The sequence below is a fragment of the Eubalaena glacialis genome, chromosome 8 (genome assembly GCF_028564815.1).
Source record: "Eubalaena glacialis isolate mEubGla1 chromosome 8, mEubGla1.1.hap2.+ XY, whole genome shotgun sequence".
Taxonomy (NCBI): domain Eukaryota; kingdom Metazoa; phylum Chordata; class Mammalia; order Artiodactyla; family Balaenidae; genus Eubalaena; species Eubalaena glacialis.
This window is the reverse complement of record NC_083723.1, coordinates 58,091,304-58,103,497: the sequence shown is the minus strand read 5'-3', so window position 1 is coordinate 58,103,497 and position 12,194 is coordinate 58,091,304. Positions and strand designations below refer to the sequence as shown.

Sequence of the window (12,194 nt, the reverse complement as noted above, 5' to 3'; positions counted from 1 at the left end):
GACCCAGCAATCCCACTACTGGGCATATTCCCAGAGAAAACCATAGTTGAAAAAGACACATGCACCCCACTGTTCATTGTAGCACTATTTACAATAGCCAGGTCATGAAAGCAACCTAAATGCCCATTGACAGATGAATGGATAAAGAAGATGTGGTACATATATACAATGCAATATTACTCAGCCATAAAAAGAAACGAAATTGGGTCATTTGTAGAGATGTGGATGGATCTAGAGACTGTCATACAGAATTGAAGTAAGTCAGAAAAAGGAAAACAAATATTGTATATTAACGCATATATGTGGAACCTAGAAAAATGGCACAGATGGGGCTTCCCTGGTGGCGCAGTGGTTAAGAATCCACCTGCCAATGCAGGGGATACAGGTTCGGGCCGTGTTGTGGGAAGATCCCACATGCCATGGAGCAACAAAGCCTGTGTGCCACAACTACTGAGCCCGTGAGCCTAGAGCCCGTGCTCGGCAACAAGAGAAGCCACTGCAATGAGAAGCCCACGCACCACAATGAAGAGTAGCCCCCGCTCACCCGCACGCAGCAATGAAGACCCTACGCAGCCAAAAAATAAAATGTAAAAAAAAAGAAAAAAAATGGTACAGGTGAACCGGTTTGCAGGGCAGAAATAGAGACACAGATGTAGAGAACAAATGTGTGGACACCAAGGGGGGAAAGTCATGGGGGGGTGGTGGTGGTGGTGGTGGTGGTGGTATGAATTGGGAGATTAGGATTGACATATATACACTAATATGTGTAAAATAGATAACTAACAAGAACCTGCTGTACAAAAAAATAAATAATATTCAAAAATTCAAAAAAAAAAAAAAAAAAGAAAAAGAATGGGTGGAGAGATAAGTGAAAAGACCTGGGCAAAAGGAGTGATAAAAATGATGATGGGGTTGGTAGAAGGTGTGATGGGAGTAGCTTAGATGGGTAATGTCTCCTGGTTAGTGTTGCTCAGCAATTATTCCAGCAATTCAGTTTATTCTGGCCCAGGATCTGTGAGCAGAAGGTGTTTGGACCCCTTATGCCTGAAAGCTTTATGAGCAAGTGTGTTCTCTGCAGGCCCTCACCCTGACGTGATAAGATAGAAGCTGCTTGGGTTGCTGGGTCAATGCATAAAGATAGCTGTTTTGACTTTCAGTTTTGCATGTGTGAGGAATAAACTTTTGTTAGAATTATGAAATTTCAGGGTCACATTTTCATTGCAGCATAATCTACCATATCTAATAGAGTACCTAACCCGGACCCAGGAATTAGGAAGGCCCAGAGTGAAAAGAATACCAGGGAATTAAAATAGTTCAGTGTGCTTGGATTAAAGAACGCTTGAAAGGCCAATGAGAAGAGTTAGCATGAAAGGTCCAGGCTTTGAAAAGCCTTGTAAACCATGTTAAGGAATTTGACAAATGGCAAAGATCCATTGAGAATTTTAATTTAGAATGACAAACAGGTCAAATTTATGTTTTAGAGTGATTCCTCTTGTTGCAGGATAGGGAGTAGATTGAAGCAGGACAAAATCTGAGGAAAGGAGGCATGTTATAGAGGCTGTAGCAGCAAGCCAGAGGAAAGCTATCCTCAAGTGTTGGGGAGACTGGAGGTCAAGGAAAAGAGTGTAAATAAGCCTTTAAAAGGCTTTGGGAAGGTGTTCTAGCATGTGTTCAAATAGTCCAATGTTTCTGTAAAACATGCAAACATAAGATATTTTAACCCTAATCAGCTGACATTCTCTGCTCCAACTCCTCCTCTGTCACACTTCTCCCTCCTGTCAGGTGGCTTTGTAGAGGCTGTCCACACATTTGAATTAAGCTAGGGATATATTTAGTTTGGGTTTAGTGTGATATAGTTATGTAGCCTGAAGTCACTTCCATATATAGACATTCCATATATATATTCCATATATAGTTTAGCTAGTTTCATGTAGGAACGTCTTCCAGGAAAACTCATATTGCTACCATGTTAATCCACTCCATGAAACACAAAGGTGCAGTGCCAGAATCAGAATGTGTTATGAATTTATCCTATGGAACCCAGCACAGAAAGAACATGGAGGAGAAAGATTGTGATTTGCATAGCCAAAAGGAAGTCTGTGGAAAATTCTTTCAATCATTGGATAGTAAAATTATAAATGGAAGATTCTGTCTCAACTGTATGTATCTCATCAAAATGGAAGTTTTCTCATATCAGATACAATTGCATAAAACCTATAATATGTCACTACTTATGGACATCAATGCAAACTTACTGAGTTGTCGATTCAAGAGTATTTAAGATTATGAAATGCCTTGAAAGGAAGAGAATATATATGAAAGAAATTTGTTAGGGTGTGGCCACTAACATCAAAGATACCCCCAATGCCTTCTGGTATTCATGCCCTTGTACAATCTCCTGCCTTAAGTCTGGGTTGGCCATATCGCTTGGTTTTGACCAATGTGGTAGAAGTGATGAATTCTTAGTAGGTGAATTCACCTACTAAGTAGTAGATTCACCTTAGTAGGTGAATTCTGAGGCTAAGTCCTAAGAAGTCTTGCAGCTTCTGCCTGGATCTCTTGAAACATGTACTGTAGGGGAAGCAATACATTGTATAAAAAGTCCAATTACCCTAAGATTGCCATTCTGTGAGGAAGCTCAGGCTAGTCATGTGAGAGGGCCTGCATCCTCCACTGATTTCAGCCATGCCAGCTGAGGCTCCAGGCATTTGGTGAGAAGCCGTCTTTTATGTCCAGCCAATTCAAGCCTCCATGTGATTGCAACAGATTGAGAAACCTCAAGTGAGAAATGCCAGACTGAGTCCAGAAAACCCACAGAACCATGGGCGATAATACCAAATTATTGTTTTAAGCCTCTTTTGTTGGGGGGGGGGTTGTTAGATAGCAATAGATAACTAAAATAGAATCACTGTGGTATAGTAAAGACAGCCCCAAAAAATCTTTTCCACACTTCTATCAAGAGATTGGGTCTAATTTTCTCTCCCTTTGAATCTGGCCTGGCCAGTTAATTCTCTGCCCAGAGTACAAGAAGTGATACTGTGCCAGTTCTGAGGCCTGTCTTTGAGAGGATTGTAAGCTTCCGCTCTGTTCCTTAGAGCACAAAGACGTTATGTGGTAAAGTCACACAGAGACCACGTGGATAGTCCCTAAGGCTAAGTGGAGAGAGAGAACAGGTCAGCTGAACCCCAGCAGGTGAGGATGTGAAAACAGACTCTCCAGACCAGCCTGGGTGCCACCTCAATATCATCCAATAGTCCTATCAACGTTATAAGGAGCAGAAGAATTGGCTAGCCCAGCCCTGCTCAAATTCTTGACCTACGAAATTATGAGATAGAATAAAGAGATTATTTTTTAAGCTATTAAATTTAGGGGTAATGTAAATATTATGCAGAAATAGATAATGGAGATCAGGGGTTTCTCCAAATTTATGTAACATTACCAATAATGAATTGTGACTGTAAGTTGTAGAGCAGAAAAAAGTTAATTTAAATTGTTGATAATAAATAAATTTCAATTAATCATAATAGAGAGAAGATAATTACTTTTCTATTTTCTCTGTGGAAAATATTACAAAACGTTTACCACATAAAAAAGAGATCAAAAGTAAGCAGCCAAAAAAATAGAAAAAATGTATTATAGAGTTATATAAGGCAGTAAATTAATAAAAGCTATGTTTTTTTTTTTTCAGGATTTTGTGAGGTTTTAGGACTGATCATTTAAAAAATTTATAGTTTGTTGTGTTTTCTTTATCCTAGACAATTACTTAATTTTGTACCAAATTTTGTTTTTTGCACTTTGGTATTCTTTTTCTTAAAGTGTTCCTCCAAATTTTCAGAACACTGAGGTCAAAGAGAAGATTCTATAAAGAGAATAGAATCTTCAAAGAGAAGATCAAAATAATACAAAAGGTCATAAGTGAAGTATCAGGAATCAGAACGGCTTTGGACTTTTTAACAACACTGCAAAAGATAGAATTTAATAAAGAAAGACCTTCTGACTTCTAAGGAGAAATAATTTCCAACCTAGATCAATAACACTGGGCAATTTCAATAAAATGAGAGCGAAGAATAGAAATATTTTCTGACCAGTTGTATAAAGTCTCAAAAAATTTACCATGCTCCTTTATTTTAGGAAAGTGCTAAACAATGTGTTCCAGTATATTTGAACTTGTAAACAGGATATGACTTAACTCACACACTTTTATTTCCCAAAATTATGTGTCTTTGCTCTAAATTGTGCCTGGTAGATTGCCAAAAATATCATGAAGACACAATTGGCATTTTATGGCAGTAACAGCTACTATACAAAACCCCCTGAGTTGAAATGACAAAAGTCACCTTACGAACTGTACTCCTTAATAAACAGTTATTGTTTTAAAGAAAAATTTGTGCAAGAAACTAAGTTTGAAAAATACACAGGTGGTTTTACTATTTTTTTCTAGAATACCATTGTTTATATAATATAAAATATCAGATTACTGCTACTTTAGGCTGTAAGTATTTCTCTCCCCTCTCTCAACTCTTTCACAGTCTAGTCCCAAAGTGATCATCCAGGAACAGTGTCAGCGCCCAGGGAGTCCCTGCTCACCCTTTCCCAATCACTATTTCCACACACACTCCCCCAAATGCACGACTACCTGATATTTATGGTTATCGATCCCTCGATTTTATTTATAGTTTTTAAGTCATCTCTAAATACTGTCATTAAATTTATGTTTTTGAGTTTTATATAAATGAAATTATAAAATCTACATCCTTGCGTTTGGGTTTCTTTCACTCAACTCCACGTTGGTAAGACACATCCATATTGTCGAGGTAGCTGGATTTTGTTCATTTTTGGTTTGGGATAGGTTTCCACTATGTGAGCGTACCATGATTTAGTTATCCATTTCTAGTATTGATGGATATCTGAGTTGTTTCCAGCTTGGACGATTTCCAGTGCAACAGAAGCTGCATTAGACTATATCAATCTCACTTTTAGAACTCATAAACTGTTTATAGGTGAGGGAGAAAGATACATTTTTATACAAATTAAGAACATTTAGTCACCCTTATAAATGCTAGGTTTCCTTCCATTTTTCTCAAACATAATGATAGCTTATTGAAATAAGCTATAAAGCTGTTGACCACTTTCATTGCACCTTTTCCTGTTCATTCTAATATATTTGTATTAATTAAGGCAGTATTATTCGCTTTCAAATAAAAATAATGTATTTACTGAAGTAGCCATTGGACTAAATAAATACAACACATATTGATCTACAGCACTTAAAATGAAACACATTCAGGCCTCAGAATTGAAATAGGGTAGATTTCCAGAAAGTTTTTTTTAGGTGTGATGGAACATTAATAAATTGCATCAATTCCCTCTAAATTGTAATCTCACTGGTACATTGTTAATATAGTGAATAAAGAAAAATTGGAAGGGAGAATGTGGAGGCAAAAGAGGCAAAGGGCCAAGCGGATTATCCCATCACTAAAGCTGATTGTCCCACCTCTTTAAAGTCAGCTGATCAGGTTGGATTTGTCTGGACATCAAGCTGAATTTGCCCATTAGGCCCTGGAATTGTATGTAATTTTGTAATAGCTGAATATGCCACCAAAAATAGTCACTTACAGACATTTAGAATTGAGATTTTAGTGTCATATATGACAAGATAGTCATATATATCTATATGTTTTAGTCTTCCTGGCATCATACGGAAGGGAAAATAAAGCAAGTAAAAGCAATAAAAAACTTCAAGTTTAACTTGTGTTTAGAGGAAAAACATTTTCTGAAAATGAATTATGATTTGAGGTCTTTTAGCATGAATTGTGAAACATCCTGCATAGCAAAAGGGAGTCTGAATATTATTGTAGGAGGGATGAACGTGTTGCATTTAATTGCTAAAGTTTGGCAAAACATCAGAAAGGATAACAGAGAAAATAGAGCAAGAGATAGACTCGGAAGGAGACAGACAGCTATTGATCAGCTCCTTTGTCTCATTCTTGGCCAAGAAACTCCCTTCTCAAGCTTCCTTCAATCCAAAAAGCTGCAAATCATTACAAAGGAAAGTTTCTACAGGTCTTTATTTCCCTGGAGACACAAGAGTATCAGAGGAATAGATGACAAAGAAATTTGTAATAATAAAAAAAAAAATCATTATAAGTAACTTAACTGGATCAATTCTAGTAAAATCACTGAGAGACATTTTAAAAATTGGCGCTTAATTTATTGAAGGATATTTTATTGACTAAGGAAAATATAGTGGGGTTTAGATATAGCAAAGTGTACTATAGTTGAAGCAATTTAAAATTTGCAGTATTACTGATATTTTATTTGACTATAAATTGTGCATGAGCAATTTTATGTTTATCAATTTCATGTTTATATTTCTGAGAAGTCTAGGAAGTCTTTTGGTAACATAGTTAAAAGTTCTGTACAATAGCTTAGGAGTAATTTTGCTTAGGATTTGTTGAACACAATCAAGGCTTGGTGTTGAATTATTAAAAAAGAAATGTTGACCTTAAACTGAACTGATAGAAAAAGAAAAACAGAATTAAAAAAATTAAGATCATGTTAAGCTAAACCTAAGCCACAAAGAAAGAGTTTTTAAATAAGGATTGTTAAAACCTGCAATAGATTACCCAGATGAAGTGAGAGAATTTCCTTCCATGGTAAAATGATGAAGACTGAAAAATTGAAAGATGGTTTGAAATGTGACTAGAGAAATGTTTTTAGGACAGAAGGGGAATATGTAGTCACAATTATTTTTCAAGAAAACATGCCACTCAGATCTCTCGTGGGAGCATAATTGAAGCCAGCCCCAACGCTATACTCTGAAATTCATCACAGCATTTGTGCTGATGTTTCTAGCCAATTACTGTGGCAGGGATACCAAGGCAGCCTCATTACAAGAGGGTGTGCTGGATGTCTCTGACATTTGGCTTTGGCTTGAAGACTCCCTGCTTTCCTTGCCAAAGCTTTTAAAAAGTGCACTGCAGTCTAAGACTTTCCGTCCTTCCTCCCTCCCTTTTCTCCTTCCTTCCTTTCCTCCTCCCTTCCTCCTTCCCTCTATCCCTCCCTCTCTTCTATCCTTCCTCCCCTCTCTCCTTCATAGAGGTCAGACCTGAATTGTGTTCTTTTAGCTCTCCTAGCCTCCTATAGCTCCTTCCCTATTTTCCCTCACAGATGTTTCTCCCAATAAATCTCTTGCACATCTAATCCAGTCTTGGTGTTTGCTTCTCAGAGAATCTGGACTAATGCACAAGAACTCTGTTTGATTTAGATCAAAAACAAAACAAAACAAAACACATTTAAAACAAAGGAGAAGGAGAAAGGAGTTATAGCAATCTCCTAAATTGTTAGAAACTCATCTCATATTAAAGATTTATTTAAGGATTAAGAAATTATATGTAAAACTGATTAGATTTAGTTTGTCTTTGTTATTCCTATTTAAAAACAGTTAAAAAAGCAGTTTTCTAGGAGGCTCAATTTTTTAAAATAAATTTCAATGATCTAGTCTATGGATTTTGGACAAAGACAAATTTCTTTTATAAAAATAAAACTTCCTCTTCCACTTAACAAAATAAAGAGTCTCTTACCTTAGTCTCCAGTATAATTCTCTGAGAAGAACTACAGTCCAATGTCCTATTTTTTTTTTCTCACTCAAAAACAGCAATTTGTCGACAAAGGCACAATATCAAAGCATAATTTGGAAAAAGGACATTACCTGTGGCAGATTTTATTTTCCAAAGATATACTACAGTACCTAGCATCCTCTGTGCTCCTCTGCAGTGTGATTTGTAACCCTCCCATCAAGAGGTGGGTCTGCTTTCCCCTCACTTTGAAACTTGTCAGGCTTGGGTTCTCCTGACTAGTAGAGAATGGTGGAGGTGATCTTCCTTGGATCTATGCGTTGATACCTCTTATTAACTTCGGAAAATTCCTGACCATTATTTTCTCTTTACATATTTCTTCTGCCCCATTTTCTTTCTCTTTTCCATCTGGAACTATAGTCACACACACACTACTGGATTTTTGTCTCACAGGTATCAAATGCTCTGATCCATTTTTCCACTTTCCATCTTTGTGTTTTAGTTTGCATAATTTCTTTTATCTTCAAGTTTACTTTTTTCTTCTGTTGTATCCAGTCTGCTGAAATCACATTTTCAAAAATCTCTGACTATATTTTTCATTTTATTTTCATTTTCCCCTCAGTAATCTTTATCTTTCTGCTGAAATTCTCCATGTGCTCCTGTATGTTTTCCACTAAATCCTTTAACACATTTATCATGTTGAGTTTTCAGGACCTGTCTGATAATTCTAATATCTGGATCATCTCTGGTTCTGTTTCTACTGACCATTTCTTCTTTTGACCATAGGTCAAATTTTTTTGATCATCCAAGTCTTTCATAATTTTTGATTGTGTGTCAGGTAGTGTGTATAAAAGAACACTGCGAGTAAAGTAAATAATATTTACCAGCAGAAACTGGTACATCCTTTATTCTGCCAGGCTGCTACTATGGGTACCTAAGTCAGTCTGCACTATAGTTGAGCTGGGTCAGGATTTGTTACAGGTTTAGTTAGGTTCAATTCAGCATTGGCTTCAAATGTTTTTGAGGGCACAATCAAGATTTTCCTTTTATAGGAAGAAGGCCTCATACAGATCTCTTTGTACTTTACAGCTCAGCCATCAGCATTCTCAGCCTCAGATGTGCTTTACAACTTGGCTGTTACTTTTTTTTTTTTTGCTGGGGAGTGTTCTTTGCTCTTCTGTCATGTCCTTGGCTTTCACTCATGTCCTTATGAGTCCTCTCCCTTTCTTGCTGTTTTAACCCAGCCTTGGAGGGCTCTTGCAGTATACTGTAAAGAGATTTTTCTCTTCTGCTAATTCCTTAGCCTTTGGCAGCCACTGCTTTGGATTAGGTAAAGACCCAGATTGCTTCGTCTTTCCTGTCCTAATATGTTTTTAGCCACTGTCATACTTGAGGATGTTTGTGCCCATTGAGATAGCTGGGGAGGGAGCACTCTTGCCTGACCACAGCTTATAGAGCTTCAAATCCTTGTACTATGTGAAGGCCCATGGGTTAGAGTTGGCACGTAGTTGTACACTCACTCTGCGGCTTTTGATCCTTGGATTATAAACTGTCACACTAGACCATACACCCACATTAGAAGATGGTTAAATGATCAGCTAGTTTCTCTTTATCCCTCTCTATGGCAGTCTTCTTTCTATAGCTAATCCATAAGAGATAAAAGCACTGTGGGCTTTTTCTTCCTAAGAATGTCTTATTACTTCTTGGATTTTAGTTCCTTTAGATGTCTTTGGTTCCTCAGTTCCATGAGAGGTTTTTTTTTTTTAAATTGAGGTGAAATTGACATATAACATTTCATACATTTCTGGTGTACAACATTATAATTCTACATCCACATACACCACAAAGTGATCATCACCAAAAGTCTCATTATCATCCATCATCATACAATTGATCCTCTTCACTCACTTTGCCTACCTCCCCACCCCTTTCCTCCCTGGTAACCACCAATCTGTTCTTTGTATCTGTGAATTTGTTTTTTGTTTGTTCATTTGTTTTGTTTTCTGATAGGTTTTTTTTTTTTTTTTAACTATGATTCTGTAGCTTTTCTAGCTCATTCTTGTTAGGGTGGGAGCAAATGGTCTTTTGCAAATTTCTACATCCAAATTCTAAGGCGGAATCCCGCTATGTTCACTTGTTTTGTTTTCCAATTTGCAGTACTTTCTTGGTTTTCTCTCTTAAAGGCCGCAGCTCCTAATACAACCCTCCTACAACTTTAGCTCTTGCCTGGTTTCCGTAACTGCTCCCTTAAATTGCCCCCCAGACTTAAGGGGAATTATAATAACTACCTGCTCTTGCTAGCTCTGAGCTGCTTCACTGTCCTTTGTTGGCTTCCTTTAACCTTGTCCATATTTTTCAAAACAGTCCCTTTATTAAACTCTTCTCAGTCATTTAAATGAGCCACCTCCTTCCTGCTGGGCCCCTGACTGATAGGGGACATTCCTATGAGAAAAAGTAAGAGATTCAACCCACAGGCAGATAGTAGAGTGTATTATGAAGAAAGCAAATAGAGAATTGTCACAGTTGGTTGAGTTATGTTGAAGTGGTAGTAACGTTGGTGACATCCAGGAATGAGAAGAGGAAGAATAGATTTCCCCCCTAATTCTTCTTTAATAAGCCTCTGGCTTCTCAAATGGAAAGCTGAGCCACAAAGTTTTATTTGAGTTTGAGAGTCATTTTCCAGATTAAAATTAAAAAAAAAAAAAAAAAAAGGAACTCATTTGGGTGTATACAAAAGGTTAATGTGGAATACCAAGGCTAAAGAATTAATGTGGCTTTCTTGGTGAAGTCGGGTCTGGGAAGGTAAAGAGAGATTAGAAGAGGAAGCAGACAATTCCAAGAAGACAAATTATTTTTATCAGCTGCAATATTTTATTTAACATACACAGTATCATTTGCTATCACATAACTTACTCAGCATGAACCCTTAGGTTTCATATAAGTACCTGAATATTTCTCTCTAAGAACCTTTTTTGGCAGAAGGCACCATGAAATAACCAAACCTTTATTGGCTTAGCTTAGTGCTTGGAACACAGCAGGTTTTCAAAAACTGTTAGATATATTAATACTAGCTGACATATATTAAGGACTAGCTGAGTCCTTACACTGTGCCAGGCGCTCTGAAAAGAGCGCTTGACATACTGTTAATATCCCAATTTTTAGGTGAGGAATCTGAGGATACATGAAGCATTTCTATAGTAGACACTCAAAGTGATAATGAATTGACCGAGGTGGAGACTGTGTCATTTAAAATTTTTCACAGTTATCTGTGGGGAAAGAACCCTCAGCTTATTGAAATGCAGGATTGGAAGACAAAAAAACCTCTTGATTTTCTTTTGCATGCATGATAAAGTTTATCAGCATTTTTGCAAATCCCTGTAGGATACATCTGACCTGACAAGAGTCACAATTATGGGCCATATACCTTACCTATTTTCTGAGAAAAGCAGAGATTTCATCTCTCCGTTTATTCTTTCACTTATTTTCTTCCTTTCATTTTCCCCCACTTCATTCTCTCTTTTAAATCGTTCACGTTTATTCATTTATTGCTTCATTCCTTCCTTTTTTCCTTCATTCAAACAAGGCCAGGTGCTTAATTTTAAAATCTCATTCAAAATGGTGCCACGTCACCCGCTGGGGCCAAGAACCGAGAGGTGCTGTCATCTTTCTCCCTGCCAGCGTGGATCTCCGTGGAGTCCCGCCCTCTTCTCCTCACCTGCTCCCCAGGAACCCGCGGCGAGGTCGCTGCCACACACTCTGGCCTCAGGCACTCTCCCTCAAGGCCTCCGCCCCTTCCCCCTCTCCCAGGGGCCGCTCCGCCCCTCCCCTCCCCTCCCTCCCCGTCCCCTCCCTTCCCCTCCCCTCCCCTCCCGGATCCCAGCTAGCTGAGCGCATTTATTTGCATATTTCTACCTTTGTTCCCCGCCGGCGGCCAATCAGCGCGCGGGGCGAGGCGGGGGGGGCTGGGCGGGGCTCGGGCTCGTGCTTCAGCAGCTGCGGCCGCAGGTTCCAGAGCGGGTAGGAGTCTCCGCGGGCGTGCCGCGCACTGCAGCCCCTGCCCAAGCCCCGGGCTCCCTCCCGCGTCCCCGCTGCTGCGCCGCCTCGGCCAGGCCCCGAAGGCAAGGACAAAGAGGCTGCCTGGAGGCTCCGCCGGAGCCAGACTTTACCTGCAGTTGCCGGGAACCGCAGGCTCCAAGATGGTTTGCGGGGGCTTCGCGTGTTCCAAGAACTGCCTGTGCGCGCTCAACCTACTCTACACAGTGAGTATCCCGAGCCCGTTCCTCCCCGCCTGGGGGCTTTGCACCTGCTCGGGTGCTCCGTGACTTCCCTGTCTGGCCAATGACTCGCTCACTTCACCCCGCACCCCGTTTCTGTCTTCCCACGCTCTGGCCTCCCCCGCCTGGCCTCGCCATCCGTCCCCGCCGGGGACCAGGAGCCGGCGACTGTCGCAGTCTCTTCCTTTCATTGTGAAGCCGCCGTCTTTCTGGCTCACTGGCCGCGTCTCTTCCCCATTGCTCTACCCCGCCCCCTCACCCACCGCCTTGTTTTTCAGTTATTTGACCAGACCTCTCCACTTTCCCATCCTTATCCCTTCTGCAACTCGCTTTTGGCTCCCAA

General features: G+C 39.4%; 1 protein-coding gene across 1 annotated transcript in view; it reads left to right on the top strand.

Moving 5' to 3' along the window:
• Positions 1 to 11,566: 11,566 nt before the first annotated feature.
• Positions 11,567 to 12,194, top strand: part of TSPAN13 (tetraspanin 13) — a 30,808-nt gene continuing 30,180 nt past the window's right edge. Inside the window, exon 1 of the mRNA XM_061197721.1 lies at positions 11,567 to 11,836. Within this exon, the coding sequence (XP_061053704.1) occupies positions 11,774 to 11,836 (63 nt within the window). The 5' untranslated portion in view covers positions 11,567 to 11,773. The remainder of the gene's footprint in view (positions 11,837 to 12,194) is intronic.